The 17671-nt window shown below is 59.6% G+C and overlaps 2 protein-coding genes across 6 annotated transcripts in view; both read left to right on the top strand.

The window, feature by feature from the left end:
* CPXM1 (carboxypeptidase X, M14 family member 1) overlaps nt 1–9188 on the top strand; it is a 30547-nt gene extending 21359 nt beyond the window's left edge. The window contains exons 12-14 of the mRNA XM_026658173.2: nt 2535–2674; nt 5215–5317; nt 6412–9188. Of these exons, the coding sequence (XP_026513958.1) occupies nt 2535–2674; nt 5215–5317; nt 6412–6674 (506 nt within the window). The 3' untranslated portion in view covers nt 6675–9188. The remainder of the gene's footprint in view (nt 1–2534; nt 2675–5214; nt 5318–6411) is intronic.
* Nucleotides 9189–9728: 540 nt separating this feature from the next.
* Nucleotides 9729–16417, top strand: LOC112122088 (probable N-acetyltransferase camello). Of its 5 annotated transcripts, none has more exons than XM_026658174.1 (3): nt 9729–9777; nt 10819–10913; nt 14738–16417. In XM_026658174.1, exon 3 carries the CDS (start codon nt 14744–14746, stop codon nt 15407–15409), a length of 666 nt encoding a protein of 221 aa, XP_026513959.1. In that variant the 5' UTR covers nt 9729–9777; nt 10819–10913; nt 14738–14743; the 3' UTR covers nt 15410–16417. The 5 variants fall into 5 exon arrangements, with proteins under 5 accessions (XP_026513959.1, XP_026513963.1, XP_026513960.1 ...); XM_026658175.2 differs by lacking the exon at nt 9729–9777 and adding an exon at nt 12516–12592 and having other exon boundaries at nt 10403–10913; XM_026658176.2 differs by lacking the exons at nt 9729–9777; nt 10819–10913 and adding exons at nt 11181–11626; nt 12516–12592.
* The last annotated feature ends 1254 nt before the right edge of the window (nt 16418–17671 follow it).

Here is a 17671-nt window from a genome sequence, read left to right as displayed (position 1 = left end):
GTATTCGTTGGGCTTCCCCCAACCCCTCCCCTAGGTATAGGTAGGCAGGGTCTCGGGATGTCCTCGGCAGCAGTCTGACCCCTCCCAGCCATGTCAGGCCCCGGGGCCCACGCTGCGTCCGCCGGGCGGCTTCCCTCAGGGACAGGGCTCCGTTCATCCAAGCGGTCCCTCTCCTCCAGCCGGGCAATTAGCTGTTCTTTGGTGGACCTCCCAATGCGCAGCCCCCTCTGCCTGCACAGCTCCACCAGGTCGCTCTTAAGGCGTTTAGCATACATCCTCCTGCTGGCCACTCGCCGGCCTGTGCTCTCCGCTTTCCACCGTTCCAGGGGGACCCCTAGTGTGCCAGCCCTTCTTCAGGTCACCGCCTCTCTGCCAGGGTCGAGCTAAAGACTCCTCCGCTCCGGGACCGCTCGCTGCGATCCCCCGGGGGACCCTGTTACTGCAAAAGTCCTTCTCGCTGGTCACACACCCCCAGGGGTTAATCGCCCCCTGAAACCGTCTCTCTCTGACTCTTCAGCCCACCTGGTCCCCGTTGATCCCCCTTTGTTTTACTGCTCCCCAGTCACTTACTGCAGGAAGCGCCGTCCACAGGGTGCAGTAGATCCCACCCCTGCCACCAGTTGTCACGGAGTGTGGGGGGACACAAGGCCCTGCACCCCCGGCTTCCTGCGATTCACCATGACTCTCAGCCAGCCAGTAAAGCAGAAGGTTTATTTAGATGACAGGAACACGGTCCAAGACAGGTCTTGCAGGTACAGACAACAGGACCCCCCTCCAGTTAGGTCCATCTTGGGGTCCCAGGGGCACCACAGCCCAGTTGGGGGGTCAGAGCCCCGTCTGGGCTCCCATCCATTACACCAGCCAGCTCCTGAAATTCCAACTCCCTCCAGCATCTCTCACCCAGCCTCCCCCCGGCTCCTCCCCCAGCCTTTGTCCAGTTTCCCGGGCAGAGGTGTCACCTGGCCTCCAACCCCCTTCCTGGGTTCTCACGCTACATGCTCAGGTATCCTCCCTCAAGGCCAGTCTCCCATCCCCCAGTGCAGCCCCCCCAGCCAAACTCCCCTGCAACCTTCCCCGGCCAACACTCCCCACTCAGCATTCAAAGACCACATTAAGAACAGTCCCAGTTTGTCACATGGGGTCTGTGGGTTGGAGCCCCGTCGTGTCCCGAGACCCCCATGCTGGGAGTGATCCTGGCTGTGCCCTGCCCGGGGCACTCACTGGCACTCGGGGGCGGGGAGGGCCTCACTGCGTTTGGGAGCTTCTTGGCTCAGGACACAGACAGGCCTTGCCCAGCTGCCCTCTGGCCAGACCCGGCTGAAACAGCTTCTGCTGCTGTGTCCATCGCTCAGGAGTGACCCTGCACGCAGGGCCCGTCGCTGCCGCGCGACCCTCCGGTAACCGACCGGGGCGCAGGGCCCGTCGCTGCCACGCGACCCTCCGGTAACCGACCGGGGCGCAGGGCCCTTCGCTGCCACGCGACCCTCCGGTAACCGACCAGGGCGCGGGGCCCGTCGCTGCCGCACGACCCTCCAGTAACTGACCGGGGCGCTGGGCCCGTCACTGCTGCGCGACCCTCCGGTAACCGACCGGGGCACAGGACAAATGCAAAGTTCTCCACTTAGGCAGGACCAATCAGTTGCACACATACCATATGGGCAATGACTGCCTAGGAAGGAGTACGGCAGAAAGGGATCTAGGGGTTATAGTGGATCACAAGCTAAATATGAGTCAACAGTGTGATGCTGCTGCAAAAAAAGGAAACATGATTCTGGGCTGTATTAGCAGGAGTGTTGTGAGCAAGACACGAGAAGTCATTCTTCCGCTCTACTCTGCTCTGGTTAGGCCTCAACTGGAGTATTGTGTCCAGTTCTGGGCACCACATTTCAGGAAAGATGTGGAGAAATTGGAGAGAGTCCAGAGAAGAGCAACAAGAATGATTAAAAGTCTAGAAAACATGACCTAGGAGGGAAGACTGAAAAAATTGGGTTTGTTTAGTCTGGAGAAGAGAAGACTGAGAGGGGACATGATAGCAGTTTTCAAGTACATAAAAGATTGTTACAAGGAGGAGGGAGAAAAATTGTTCTCCTTAACCTCTGAGGATAGGACAAGAAGCAATGGGCTTAAACTGCAGCCAGGGAGGTCTAGGTTGGACATTAGGAAAATTCCTAACTGTCAGGGTGGTTAAGCACTGGAATAAATTGCCTAGGGAGGCTGTGGAATCTCCATCATTGGGGGTTTTTAAGAGACGGTTGGACAAACACCTGTCAGGGATGGTCTAGATAATTAGTCCTGCCACAAGTGCAGGGGACTGGACTAGATGAACCTCTCGAGGTCCCATCCAGTTCTATGATTCTATGAATTACAAACCAGGGCGCAGGGCCCGTCGCTGCCGAGTGACCCTCCAATAACCAACCAGCTGCAGGGCCCAACACCCTGCTGTATTTCCCATTCCAAGTGCAGGCTGCCGTAAGGAGCTCCGCTCACTTCTCTGGCGTGGCACCAGATCGCCCCGTGCTTGTCTCCCTGTGCAGGTATGAACGACTTCAGCTACCTGCACACCAACTGCTTTGAGCTCACTATAGAGCTGTCCTGCGACAAATTCCCGCACGAGTCCGAGCTGCCCAGGGAGTGGGAGAACAACAAGGAGTCCCTGCTGGTCTTCATGGAGCAGGTGCGTGTCGTGGCCTAAGGGGGGCACTCCAGGGCCAGGGCAGTCCCGAAACCTTGCCTGGCCCCTGGACGTGGGTAACTAGGGCAGCGCCTCCTGGAGCTTCTCCGCGGAGGTCACGTGACCCTGTGGGAGCTGGACAAGGCCCCAGGAGCGGCTGCTCCGGCCAAGGCAGGTTCTAGCTGGGTGTTGGTGCTAGCAGTGAACCCGTCACGGCGCCAAGGCTGGAGAGACACGGGGCAGCACTTACCCACCTGGAAGGGAGGGAGACCCAGTGGTTAGAGTATGGAACTCAGGACAAAACCCAATCCCCTACCCCTTGAGCTAAAGGGGAATCACCATTAGCTGATAGCAGTGTAGGGGCAATGACACACAGAGCAATTCTGAATCCAGCCAGCAGAGGGCAATATGCACATGCATGCACAAGCACACAGTGCCCGGGGCTTGATAATAGGTTTTTAAAGGCTAGTCAGAAGATCATGGAAGATCGAGCTGAGAGAGACGTTAGATATTAGCTCCCACAGTCCCCCGACGCAGGGCACAGCAGATGTTAATGACATCACACGGCTGTACACGGGGGTGCCGTCCCTTCCAGAGGCGGGGCAGCCCCAGACGCACGGCGCTTCGGTTTGTAGCTGAAATGTCCTCCGGACAGAGCAACAAAAGCAGCCTCTCAGGCCCTGCCACCAGCCACTCTGGGTTCCTCCGGCAGACGTGATCAGAGTAACAAGGAACGGCATAAAGCAGCCTGTTGGTTCCAGCTGAGACGGGCAAGCCCCTCCCGACCATGCCAAGCAGCCTTGGCAGTGCCTTCAGGAGAGCATGAAGAGACAGCAGGCAGAGCACCCGGCCATGCCAACCACTGCGCAGCAGGGGCTGCTGGGAGGACAGAGCTAAGAAGGGAAGAATGGGGTTGGTTAAAGGACAAGACGGGGAGCCAAGACCCCTGGGCTGTATTCCCTGCCGTGCTGCAGCCTTGGGGCCTGCTCCCCTGCCCCCTTGCACCAGGTATAGCGCCCCCACCTGGCCACGCAGGGAGAACAGACATCGGTGGTGCCTCCTGTTTTATTTATAACACACAAAATCCCAGATTCTGCAAATGGTCATTGATCTACAGAGCCATTTGTCCCTGTCGCATCACCCCGCCTGCAGGGCGCCAGCAAACAGCTCCTCTCTGCAGCCCAGAGTCCTGCTTTCAGGAGAGAAATTCAGTCTGTAGCCACCACAGTGGTGCAAAAAGGCCTTATCCGTTTGCCACCTGTCAATTACATGGAGGCCAGGGGCCCCCCAAACAATAAATAGTGATATCCGGCTTCTGGGGGGCCGGCGGGGGCAGCGACGCCTTCCTGAGGGATGTTGGCCCTTGTCGACACTGGGACTTTCACCCCCCGCCCATGCAGCAGCCTGCGTGCACTGCCTAGCGTAGACGCTACTCGTACAGTGCTGTGTGATTTAGCCTCATTTCAAACTACACCAGTGCTCAAACCCCAGGGTAGACGAGGCCTGACACCGTCCCGCGTCCCCGGGGACGGGCGCTTGCCGAGATTCACTGAGCGCACGTTGGACATACACACGGCCCGTAAACCAGCAGCTGCTGGGGGCTGCGGAGGTCACCGTGGGGCAATAATCGGCCGGGGGGAATAGCGGGTAATTGGGGTCAGCTCTCCGTGCCAGCTCGGTCCCTTGAGCGGCGTGTGCCAGGCAGGCAGGGGGCCCAGCCTCGGCTCTTCTCTCACCCGTGTGGGCAGCCCACACGTTTCACACCCTTCTCCGACAGGGGCTTGGCTGGGCCGTGTAAGGTGGTGGTTTGTTAATCTCTGGGCTCTCACAGCTGGTGCCCCTGGGGCTCAGCGCTGGGCACCTCAGAGAATGGCAAAGGGTAGGGAGTCCCAGGGCAGCGAGGGTGGCCAGCGGCTGAAGGCACCGCTCTCTGGGGAGAGGCTGAAAACTCCCCTGTCTAGCTGGGCTCCGCGCACACGGACAGGAGAGCCGCTGGGTGACGACTGAAACAGCCACCGTAGCTGGTACGAGAGGCTGTGTGGAGCTGTGGGGTGAGCTCAGGACGCCTGGGTTCTAACCCTATCTCTGCCACTGGCTCACCGCGCGGCCTCGGGCGAACCGCGCCTCCTCCGGAACCGGGGTGGTGACGCTGAGCCCTCTCCGCGGGGTTAGTCCGTGAGCGCGGCGCAGTGTGACTGGCCGAGGGTGAACGCCCTGGGAGGAGGGGAGGTGTTGGGGCCTGCTGGGGCGATGAGCAGCGATGGAGCAAAGGGAGATCCAGGATCCCCGCCGGGGCATTCGGCTGCGGGACAAGCAGCCGCCCCAGCCATGGGGCACAACCCCCAGCGCTCCGGATGTTTAACCCGGGGCTGGACAAACTGCAGGGAGCCGCCCAGCAGGCGGCACGCGGACAGTGGTGCCCCATAACCCCGGGCTGAGGGCCGGCTCGCTCTCCCCGCCGTACCCAGGGAGGAGCGGTGCCTTGTGGACCGTATGGGCCTGGGAACCCCCTCTGAGGTGTGCTGTGTCCGGTGTTTGCCCAGGTCCGCCGGGGCATTAAAGGGGTCGTTCGGGACAAGGACACCGAGCAGGGAATTGCAGACGCCATCATTGCCGTGGACGGCATCAACCACGACGTCAGAACAGGTATCGCAGGCGCCACAGGCCGATCGCCGCAGTGACGCCCCTCGCACTGCGGCCAGAGCAGAACACGGCGTCTGGCCTGCCAGGGCTGCGGGGCAGAGGGACGTGGGGGGGGGGCAGTGCCAGCCCCAGCTGTATGGCACAGGGAGACCAGTGAGCCGGGCAGCGCTAGCCTCCACTGGACAGCTGTGGGGAGACATTAGGGGAGCGGCCCTGGGGGGAGCTGGGTCCATGGCCTGCGTTAGGGGAGTGGCCCTGGGAGGGAGTGGGTCCATGGCCCGCGTTAGGGGAGCGGCCCTGGGAAGCCGGGTCTGTGGCCCGTGTTAGGGGAGCGGCCCCGGGGGGGGGATCCATGGCCCGCGTCAGGGGAGTGGCCCTGGGAGGGCGGGGGGTCCGTGGCCCGTATCAGGGGAGCGGCCCCGGGAGCAGGCATCTGTGTAACCGGCGCTTGCACAAGGCTGCACTCTACCCCGTCGAGCGGCTGGACCAGCCCGCGGCCTGTGGGTGGAGTCCTCACTCCATGGACTCGGTGGCAAAGCTCCCGGCTTCGGTGGGGCCGGGGATTCCTGCTCCGAGTGCGCTGCCAGCTCCGAGCTGGCGGGGCTGGGGCGAGGCTCAGGCCTTCGGAGACGCAGGTCCTGGGGTCAGTCCCCCGACCACCCACCCAGGGATGTGCCGATGAGCTAATCCGTCTGGGTGGCTCAGCCCATGGGGAAGGGGGGATGACGGATGGACCTAGGGCCCCAGGGGGAAAGGAGCTGGGTGGGGTGGGCTCTGGATGGGTATAAATAGCGGGACTGGGGTGAAATCAGGGAAAGGGAAATGGATGCTGACAGTCAGCGGCCGGCCCCAGCAGTGGGAGCTGTGCCGTGGGACCAGTCACCCCAGCCCCAGACAGCACTGGGGGGAGCAGCGCGGTGTTGGCCCTGGGGAGGGCAGGGCCCAGGCCTTGTCTGCTAGTCGCAGAGGTGGCAGCACAAGCCCAGCCCTCTGCGGACTAGGGCTCAGCAGAGACAGGCGCTAACAGACCCAGCCCTGTGACCCTGCCGCCCCTCAGCCCTCACCCGTCACCCCGGCCTTTATTGTCACCCCGGCAGCTTTCGACGGCGACTACTGGCGCCTGCTGAACCCGGGCGAGTACGAGGTCACCGCCGCGGCCGAAGGCTACCACCCCGTCACCAGGACCTGCCGCGTCTCCTACGAGGACAACCCCACCCTCTGCGACTTCCAGCTCACCAAGACGCCCAAGCAGCGGCTGCGCGAGATCCTGGCCAAGGGGGGCAAGATCCCCAAGGACCTGATCCTGCGGCTCCGGCAGCTGCGGCTCCGCAAGCTGAGGGCCCAGCGGCAGGCCCAGTGAGGGGACTAACCCCTTCTGGACTGTGTGGGGACGTAGAAGAGGGATGTGCTCTGTGTGGCTCGCGGTCCCTCCCCCACACTCTCTAGTCTAGCGGCTTCTTGCTCCTCTGTGTTGTTTCGTGAGTCTGTAGCGGGGTGTGACTGCCGGCCCAGTGTCCTCCTGGGGCCTGTCCCTTCCTATCTCCTGCCCTGCCCTGCCCTTCCTGCTCTCCAGCCCGCAGCCCCTGGCTACGTTCCTTGGCAGTCCAGCCCAAAACCCTGCTTCTGAGCACCCAGATGCTCTGTTCGGGGGGGTGCCTGGGCGTGGCAAGAAGACAGCGGAAATCAGTGGCGCAGACAAAGCCGCAGGCGTGTTCCCTAGGGGCACAGGCAGCGGACAGACACCCGGGACGGGCTTTGCCAGCAGAAGAGGACTTTGTAACACCTCAAAGAGCAGCTTTCCCCCAGGAGGGTCTCAGCACGGCTGCTGCCGTCTTAGCCAGACCAGGGACCCCTGTTTAGTGGGTAGAGCCTTTGCCTAAGGATCCTGCAGGGCCCGGTCCAGCCACCCAACAGAGGCCTCTGCTAACTGGTTCCGTTCCGCTCTGCCTGGCCACCGCTTGGCAAATCCCCCAGGAGGAATCCCGGAGGCAGCAGTAACCACAAGGCATTTGGACAGCAGGCCCCGGGGCGTGCAGAAGAAAGGGGAAGGGCCTCAGGAATGTGAGCTGGTCCTGTGAGCTGGGCTCAAGCTGAGGGCCATGGCTCTCTGCTCCCGACTGCGATGGGCAAGGAAGGGTCTTGTCCTCTCTCTACCTGAATGTGGTGAGGTCAGAAGAGGGGGAAATCGCCCACCTGAGGGAGTTCAATCAGCTGTCCTGCCTTCATTTACACCAGTGAATCCGTTTCTTTGGGGGGTTACTGACACGTGGGTGGCAACCGCTGGGCTAACAAAGCAGTTGGCTCAGTCGTTGAGGGGATATAAGTCCGCGTGGATATTTCTGCTGTGAGCCTGCGATGGTTCTGTTGTGCAGTGTAGGGGAGGAATCACACACGTAATGAAAGGGGAACAGACTGGGGTGTGTTTGTGGTTGAGATCAAGAAACAGGCCAGGCAGTGCAGCACACTGTGTAGCGACGGGGGCGCCCCGTGACGATCCCCAAGAGCAGCGTTTGGCCCCGTGAAATGCCCTAAGTGGTGTCTATTCGAGTCTCCTGGGTGTGAGCGAGCGGCCGCCACTGATTCTTCGAAACATGCAGAGTCTGCATCTGAGACTCCAGGCTGGCCCTAAAAATAGCTCCTGGCACACAATGGGCATGACGCAAGCAGGACTGCGATTGCCTGGCACGGGGTCTGGCTGGGCAGGAATCCAGGGCAAACATACATCAGTCAGTCCGTACCAACCGTGATAGGGTGTGCGCTGGCTGGATTCCCTGATCCCTTGGGTGGAGGGATCCTGGTGCAGTCCGGGATAACCTTGATCCGCCCCGTTGGTAATGACAGCACAGTTCCCAAGGATGTGCCCTGTAGAATAGCCAGCACCCGCTCGTTTGGCGTTCCATCCTCCGACTTCACCGGACCACAGGTGACATCCGGGGGAGCCAATTCCTGGCCAGAGGGGTGGCCGTGGCACCCTCCCTGAAACCACCACCTGTGGCAGTCTCCTCAGGGCCAACACAAGAGATACCAGCAGCCTTCTCAGCTGCGAGGTGCCCCTCCAGGGCAGGGCAGAAGCACGTTAAGGGGACACAGGTCCTGATTTCGTATTGCGCCAGGTTCCCCGGGCATTACAATTAAAAGGCTGTTACTACAGAGCTAGCTGGCGCCTCGTCCGAGCCCCGACCCAGATCCTAGGCAGAGACGACTCCGCTTGGTGCAGTGAATGGTTCCTGTGGTTTCCGTTCCCCTCAGCCTTTGTTGTCAGGGGTACTTGTGTGAATACAGTTCCTCCCCAGGGCGACTCCAGTAAAGACACTGGAGTTACCCCAGGGATGACTTTAGCCTCAGCTCTTTGTTCTCCCAGAACCCCAGGTGAAGTCACACTCCTCTGCATGAGACGTCACAATTCTTTCCTTGGCACTGGCCTGTGATGTCACAGTCAGAGGTTGAGACTGTGCAAAACAGATGGGCTCCCAGGGCAAACGCAGTGTCCGCTGCATCCGCCAGGAGCTGTCGGTGGGTCTCAGCACCGCTCTAGGGTCAGGCCCTCAGCGAACAGAGGAGAGTGTCCAGGAACAGCCGCTGCCGAGGGCGTTCAGACGTTACTCAGAGCTTCCAGCGCTTCTGTGCAAGCCCAGGGCTAGTGGGCGCTTCGTTCTGCAGGCGGGACCTGACTGGAACAGGGCGTGTGAATAGCAGTGGAGCAATGCTCGCGGCTCCGACCGAACGGGGGCGGCGAGAAAGGGCCCACTGCTCGGGTGGGCACTCAGACTCAGCATGGGGAGCTGATGAGTTAGCGATACAATGCTGGCGGTCGGTGTCCTTGCTAGGCAAGTGACATCCTCGGGAGCAATAAACCTTCGCCGTTTTACCTTCCCGAGCGAGTGGCTGTGGGTTCCTTTCTCTTCATTTCACTGATTTCATTGTTAATTCGGTGGGGAACTGCGGGGGGCAGAGACTGGGTGTGTGCAAAGCCCCTTGCATGGGCCGCTCACAGCAGGGCCAAGGGGGCAGCCCTGTGGGGCGGGGAACAGGTGGGGGTGGGTGACCCCATGGCCCCCTCTAGCCCCTCCCTGCCTCTCGGGTTTCAGCCCTGCTGACAACTTTGGTGAATAGGCCACGCCCCTGGTGTTTAGGCCACGCCCACCGGCGGGAGGGGCTAGTCTAGGGGATTATGCTCCACCCCTTGGGGATCAGAGCCCGCCCCCTTTCCCAGCGTGAGGCCATGTGACATTAGGCCCCGCCTCTCTAAAGCGCGTCCTGACCCCTCGGGTAAGGCCACGCCCCCGCGCACGCCGCTCCCTCCCCGCCCAGCGCCCCGCTGGCCGCCTATTGGCTGGCGAGAGTTTGTGGGCGTGTCCCCAGAAGGAGCGCGTCCAATGAGCAACGGCTCCGGGCGGCATCACGTGGGTGCTCTGGGGGCCCCCGGAAGTGGCGTTGCCGAGCGAGGGAGCCCGGGGCGGACGGTGAGTGGGGGCGGAGGGGCCGGGCCAGGCGCCGCGGGGCGGGGGCTGGGCGTGCCCAGAGCGGGGCCCGGGATGGGGGCGGGGGGGCCGAGTGCACGTGCGGGGGTGCACGGGGGGGTTGCTGGGCGGAGGGTTGGGGGCGGGGTTGGGAGTGCACGGAGGGGGAGCCGGTGCACGGGGCTTCTGGGTGCACGGGGGGGTTGCTGGGGGGCTGAGTGCACGTACGGGAGGGCGGGGGCTGGGGTTGTATGGGGGGCTGGGTTGGAGGCGGGGCTGGGGGTGCACGGGGGGGCGGGGGGTTGGGGGTGCACGGGGAGGGTTGCTGGGGGGCCGAGTGCACGTGCGGGGGTGCACGGAGGGGGGAGGGGGTTGGGCGTGCACGGAGGAGGGGCTGGGCGGAGGGTTGGGGGCGGGGTTATGGGTGCACGTGGTGGGGGGGGTGTTGTGGGGCTGGGACCTGGGGGCTCCAGTACCGGGATTGTGGTTTCCAAACCCAACTGGGGAGAAGAGAAACATCCGCCCCCCCCGCCCCGAATCCCCTTTGGCTGTGGCCGCAGTCAGCCCCCCCCCCTGCCAGGGGTCCCCGAGGCACATTGCCTGTAGCGTGCCCTGTCCCCCCCCCCGCACACCCCTGCGTGGGCGAGCGGCGCCTGGCAGCGACCGCTCCCTTGGTGCAGCGTCCCTCAGCCAGGAGGTCACCGCAGCCGCCTCCCGCAGAGCCCAGCCGGGGTCCCGATCCCGGGACGCTGCAGCCACTGGTGCAGGCTCCTGCAGTGTCCTGTCCTGGGGCTTGAGGTGTCCCGCGGCTCGAAGGGCTTGGCAGGGCCTGTGCCCGTCCCGGGGTGTGACTGTACCACGTTGCTGGGGCGCTGCCAACAGCCAGCCCTGACCCACGCTGGGACCCCGCTGCAGCCGCCTGTCAGTGCGGGGGCGACTCCCAATAGCCCTGCGCTCCTGCCCCTCGGTCATACAGCGGGCTACACCCGGACACTTGCCCAGCGGCTAATAACACCGGGGCTCAGTTCATTCTCTCCTCTGTAGCGCACACAGGCGTGCCAGGCACTTCACAGAAAGCAGGCGGCCGGTTCCTGGGCTGAGGCGCTGAGCCGGCACTGGGGTCAGCATTGCAGAGCCTTGTGAGTCTGACTGAGGTCGCTGGAACTGTGCGTGGGTTCATGGGTCTGGTTGGGGCCTAAATGCTGTGGGATCCTTCCCTTTCAGTTGTAACCACTGCCTTACTATTGCATTAACAAGGGGCTGCTTATTTGCATTTCACTGCTGGTTTTTATTTAACGAGGTGGGGAAAGAGAACAATTAACTGAGCCCAGTTACAAAAAGACGCTCACACTCCACGAAGGTGAGTAACTGCAGTGTCAGGGCTGAGCCCTGGATAGCTTCCCGGATAGCTTCTGGTCAGTGAAATGTGCCGCACAGGCTGCAGCTCCAGACAGATTCTCCTGAGCATGTGGAGATTATTTTGAATCTCCTGTATTTTTGTCCCCCGGCGGATTTTTCCCAGCCTGAGTGGTGGCTGCACTCCAGAACGAACCCCCGTTATGGGCCAGCTCTCACCTCTCTGGGTGGAAAGCCACTGGCGGCTTTGTAAGGTGTGGGGGAAGGAGCTGAGCTCAAGCGTGGAGACCTGTAGGAAGCCACGTGGGAGTGAGATCCAGAGGTAGGGGGCTTCTTGCTTGGGGAGGTCTTGCAACCTTAACTGTGATACTTGCAAACTCCCATCATAAGAATGCAGGTTTGAGCCTGGCTTATGTTCTACTTCTAGGCATTACTAGAGCACTGGTTGCTGCCCCACCTAGGCCCCTGCAGTGGGGAAGGAGCTCTAGCTGATCAGGTGGGGTTTTATTTTGCTGTGATGGGAGGCCAGGAGCCTCCTGGAATTTTTCCCCTGCTCTCCCCCCTCCCCAGGCTTCGTTCTCTGGCTCTGTGTTGTGGCTGTGTGCTCCTTCTCTCCCAAGGTGACCCCACCCACTCTGTCCCGAGCCTCGGCCAGAGGGCAGCTGTCACTCGAACCATGGGAGGTGCTAATATAACCCTCTTTGCACCTGCAGCACATTCGGCCCTGGGGCAAACGAGAGAGCAAAGGATGAGCTCGGGTCCTGGAGAACGTGGATCCCCATTGGGATCACGCTGCCTGTAGCCCACCTGGGTGTTCTGGAGTAGGAAGTTTTAGGGCAGGGGTAGTCAATAGGCAGACCGCAGGCCAAATCTGGACAGCCAGGCGCTTCTGAACGGACCACAAAGGTCAAAGGGGCTGAAGCAGAGCCGGGGCTGTGTGTGGAGCTGGGCCCACTCCCCAGCGCAGAGCCCCACAGCCGGGAGCAGGCGGCTGGGCCGGGTTGCAGGGTGCAGTGTCCCCAGGTGGCTGCCCCCACCAGCTCTCTCGGCCGGCCGGCAACAGCGCAGGCACTGGCATCCGGGCCCAGTGAGTGGGGCAGCGGGAGCCTCTCCAGGTGGGCAGTTGGGGGGAGCTGAGTGGGGGGCAATTGGGGGGTTATATTCCTGATGTCTCGATCCTGCAATGGGGAAAGTCTGAGGCTGGCTCTGACTCTGAGGAATGAGCAGCTGCTTTTCTCTGTCACTTCAGTCACCCTCCCATTCCCTCTGCTCATTGGCCTATTCACCCCCCCCCCCCCCCCCCCCCCTGTCCCCCACTCTGTTCTGTTCTGGTGGGGGCAGAGTGAGAGTTTGTCAGGATCACACTGTGTCCGTTTTACCCCCAGCCCCATGTGAGAGGAGAGGAACTGTAGCTGCAATCCATTGCCTTTCCCAGTTCAGATACAAATCGGGGGCATAACAGGTAAAACTGAAAGCTATTTGGTTACTGGTAGCCCAGAAACCTGCCCTCACTGAGAGCTTCCTCTTGCACCAGTGACGTCCATGGGAGTTTTTCCATGGACTTTAAAGGGAGCCGGATCCGAGTAGGGCGCTGTGAAACGTTCTGTTTTGACAGGAGCGTGACCACGTCTGAATAAATGGTGGCAGATCAGATTTGATGCAGTTAGCTCAGATGATTTGGATCTTGTGCCTGGAGTTGGGATCAGCCTGGGGTTTAATAGATGCGTAGCAGATAAAATAATGTCCTAAAGGAAAATAAAATAGAAATGTCATAAATAACAGGGAACAATACAGGAAAACATTTGAACTGGTAGACAAATTTTTGAACCAAGGTTTATTAATGGAAAAGTGGGCTTCTCTGGGAAATGGAAAAAGTGAAAGTTGTTTTTTTTCAACTTTGCAATTTATTTTTTCAAAATTTTGCTATAAACATTAATGATGGGGTTATGAAAAATGTTTGTTTACTGAAAACCCAGTTTTTCATTAAGTGAAAACATTTCTGGGCTGTGTTTTGGTTTTAAAACCAATCACAAAAATAGCCAGAAATTGTTCGATTTCAGAGCTGGTGAAATGGAGACAACTTTGATTTTTTGTCACCAATTTTGTTTTTAAATTGTCAACCAACTCTTGAGAAAATAAAGTAGCAAAAAACCCAACTAAAATAATAATGTGGGAATAATATAATAAAATTACAATAAAAAGAAGAATGGCGTCTAATCCTATGATACAATAATGTAACACAAAGTAGATTAAATAAAGGCCTGATCCTGAATACACTTTTTGCCTCGGGCCCCAATCCTGCAAATACTTCTGCCCATGCTTAACTTTACTGTCCTGAAATCAAGGGGACTTCAAGGTAGTAAAGTTGAGCACAAAAGTGTTTGTAGAATTGGGTGCTAACTTAATAATATTGGCCGTAATCCTGCAAAGACATGAGCATATGCTTCATGTATACACGCTGAATAGTCCCATTGCTTCAGCGAAGCTACCCGCAGCGTGTAAAGCTGATCACACGTGTGCATCTTTGCAGCATAAGGGCCATTGTCTAGTCTAGCCCCCCTTCCCTCTCCCCTTCTTCCGTCCTTTGAAGCCCTGTCCTGTGACCGTAGCAGAGAAATGCATCGGTCGGTCGGTAGTTGTGATCAGGAGTGTCAATGTCCTCGAGAACTGACTGTATCCCGTGGTGTACAGCTTCAGCAGCCTGCCGGTTTGAATGTATTCCCTCAGGACTGACCAAGCAAAATCCCTCCCAGTACGCCGACCCCCGAGCGGGTTGGTTTTATTTCTCATTTAATGCTCTGAAACTCTAAGCAATGGCCACAGGCTGTATCGCCCAGCACTGAATGTGTTTGTTGAACAGCGGCGCTTGCAGTGTGAAGTCTGGACCTTGACCCAGAACTTTGGACCTTGACACAAACGAATTGAGGACCCCGCTTTAGTGTGTGCGAACGTGGGCAGGGAAGCGGGCAGCTGGGGGTGCTGCTGTGGGGGGATGAAAAGGAGGCTGGTACTGGGGTGGCGCTGAGCCGGTGTCCTGCGTCCCTGTCTCTGTTCTGTTGCTGCGTCTGTCACTGTCTCGCTTTGGCCCGTTCACCTCAACCCTGCCTCAGTTTCCCCATCTGTGAGGAGGAGGCGATAGTTCCCTGCCTCCGCGGCTGTGGGGCCCTCGGGCGCTGTGCGGATGGGTCAGAGGGAAGCCTGGAAGTAGGCAGTGCAGTGATGTGGGACTCACGCCCCCGGGATCTCGGCCTGCTCCTGACACTGACCTGCAGCGCGACCTTGAACGAGTCACTTCCCTTCTCTGGGTCTCTCTTTTCCCCCTGACCCGGAGTCTGTTTAAACTGTCAGCGCTTTGGGACTCGTAATGTAGGTCCATGCGCAGCGTTTAGCAGTGTGAGGCCCTGGTCTCAGATGGGGCTCTAGGAGCTACACCCGCTAGTGCTCGCAGCCCCTCTGAGGGAGAGGTGACTACATGCACCTTTCGTCTAGCTGGGGAAACTGAGGCACGAGAGGGGGGGCAATGGCTTGCCTGAGGCCAGAGAGGGAGCTGATGGCTTGCAGGCCTGTGCTCATTGCTGTGCTGAGCTGCTCTCTCCTCTCTCTCCAGGGCGCCATGGCGGACTATCGGATCCGCGAGTACAGAGACGAGGACTACGAGGCGGTGCGCGAGATGTTTGCCACTGGGATGAGCGAGTACGTCCCCGCCCTGTGCGTGCACGTGCTAAAGCAGCCCTGGGTGATCCTGGTACTGGCCTGCACCTTCTGTGTTCTGCTCACCAGCTCCAAGTCCCTCCTGCTGCCCATCCTGGCCGTCACGCTGCTACTGGCTATGGGGCGGCAGCTGCTCGGCTACTTCTGGACCATGTATATCGAGCACTGCTTAAAGGAGGACCTGCTGGACATCAGGACGACCTACATGGGTAGCAAGGGCTCCTGCTTCTGGGTGGCAGAAGCGGATGAGTGTGTGGTGGGCACCGTGGCTGCCAGGCCGTCTGACGAGCAGGAGGGGGAGCTGATGCTGAAGCGGATGTCGGTGCGGAAGGACTACCGGGGGCTGGGTGTCGCCAAGGCGCTCTGCCAGGCGGTGATCTGCTTCGCCCAGCAGCAGGGCTGCCGCGCCGTGGTGCTGAACACCCTGATGGTGCAGGACGAGGCCCGCCTGATGTACGAGCGTGTGGGCTTCGAGAAGTACCGTGACGACGTGCTGCCCACCGTCTACGGGAGACTGGCCAACGTCACCATCTCCAAGTACAGGTACGGCGTCCCCCGCAGGAGCTGACGCGGGAGCGGACTCCGCGCTGCTGCCAAGGGCTGGAACCAGTATCTCCTCCTATTCCCTCGCCCCGGAGCATACAGAGCGCAGAGGGTGAGACGCAGCTGACCGGTCACCTTGCAGAGCGCTGGCCTGAAAAAAAGTGGTGTCTTGCTCTTGCTGGCCTATGCTACCGATGTCTGATTGCTCTGTGCAGTGAGGGAGAGCCGACCGGATCTGCTTTGGCCTGTTGCCTGGCTGCCTTCTCGATGCGCAGATGGTGTGTGCTGGCCTGACAGACCCCACTGACATTGTCCCGCTGACCTCCGGCCTTGTCTGCACCAAGGGCTGGGAGCTGGGCGGCCGGAGCTGGGCCTGGTGCGTTTGAGGCCTTTTCAGTACGCTGCCTTGACGCAGCAGTTCAGACTGGTTCCTCAGGTTGAGCGCGTTGGGCTCCAGGTAGTCTACGTGCACAGGAAACTCGCCCAGCCTCGGCAGGGAGGTTTCCATGCTCATCACTGGGACGGGATGACTCTGGGGGGTGGGTCATGTTGAGATGCTGGTAAGTCACTGGTTCAAACCCAGGTCACTTGGTTGGATTCAACACCATTCCCACGTGCATTGTGTTCTTTCAGTGGCCTTTGAGGAGACCAAGTGGTCTTGGAGCGGGGTATCACACCTGGATCTAACTGGATGGGGTGTCGTCGTCAGCGTCAGAAGCCCTAGAGTGAGTGGGCCATGGGGACTGAAGTCCCCTCCTGTTTGGAGGAACCTCTTTGTAACCAAAACCTGTCTCCACCCCTGTCCATCCAGCCCTTCTTCCTAGCATTAAATCCACCTAGAAATCTGACCAGGCATTTGTGTCATTCTCCCCAGCAGTCTGCTGCGGGCTGGTGTCCCTCCATCCGGCACTTAGTTGAGCATGCTGCCTAGGCAGCGGCTCCGGGAGCTGGGAGGCCCAGCTCTGGGCCCGTGCTGTGTTGCTGTAGTGTTGGTGTTGTGGAACTCTGGTGAATAAAGAAATTGCTGCATCGCTTTCTGATGCAAGTGTCTCTCTTCTGCGCCCTACTACCGTCGCCCCCCTCTGCCTTGGGTGAAGCGTAAGAAGAGCCCAGAGAGTGGAAACTTCTTGTAACGGGTTGTGTGTGCGATATGTAACACCACAACGAGCGGCAACAGGGTGAATAGCACATCCCCTTCTCGTAGGGCATAAACAAGAGAACAGCCACTGTCATGGAAAGGCAACGCAGTTAAATCTGCTTGGGAAAGTATTTCCTCTTAGTGTGCAGTTAGCCTGTGGAACTCGTTGCCACTAGATAGACTGGATGGTCCGAACGGTCCTGTCTGGCCTTGGAATCTCCCTAGGAAGCTCTAAGTATCATTGAGGCCACAGGCTCATCAGGGATCAAAAAGGGCTTGGCCCCGTAGGGATAAGGAGAGCAGCCAGTGTGACAATATGTATATCACTAGCTGCTGCGACCGACACACACTTCCCCATTACTGCTACAGCAGGAAACCCCAGATGCAGCGCATTTGGAGTTGCCTGGGATGCAACTTCTGCATGTTTCACACAGCCCCAAAGTCCCTTCCCCACAACCAGCTCTGGGCACGCTCAGACCCACTGGTCCTGCCAGGCTCTCAGCCCCTGGTGCAAGACTCTCCCCCAACTCAAGTGATTCGGGTGCTGGGAATTTCTCTGTCTGGCTCTTCCCTGGTTTTTCCCCCTGATCTTTCTCTCTTCTCTGGCATTTTCTGCCCTTGAGTTACCCAGCGGGCAGACAGCTCTCCTGTCCCTCCCAAGGGGAACTCGCCCAGCTGCGTAGTGCAGGGCCGTCCTTTATCACTCCTGCGGCCCCTCTCCTCCTGTCAACCTCTGTCTTTAGTTTAGAGGTGACGGTGGCTTAACTTTACAGGTAAGACTAAGATCCCAGATTGCCACCCTGCAGAGGAGCGTCTGCTCCAGCCAGCTCTCTGGAGAGGGCAGCCTCTGCTCGACAGAAGCAGTGAGCTAGATGGGGCAGGAAGCAGGAGAGTTACGCCAGCCCTGCAAACCTGGCCAGGAGACACTAAGGTGCCGCTCAGTTGCTTGTGTAGAACGGCAGTGTTTTCCCGCAGCTGGGTGGTTACGTCCTTGGGGGCGATGATACAAACACCGAAGGGGCCCGATTCATGGCGGCGTGTGGGATTGCAGTCAAACTTCCTCATCATCTGATAGCGGGATGAAGTTAAGGGGCAGAGCTCTCACCAGTGGCTCTGTTTGCTCTCCCCCTTTCCCTGAGCAGCAGCGTG

Source organism: Terrapene carolina, unplaced genomic scaffold (assembly GCF_002925995.2).
Source record: "Terrapene carolina triunguis isolate 2854851 unplaced genomic scaffold, T_m_triunguis-2.0 Scaffold405, whole genome shotgun sequence".
In the NCBI taxonomy this organism is placed as follows: Eukaryota; Metazoa; Chordata; order Testudines; family Emydidae; genus Terrapene; species Terrapene triunguis.
The sequence above is the reverse complement of the archived record's forward strand: the minus strand, read 5'-3'. Positions and strand labels throughout refer to the sequence as shown.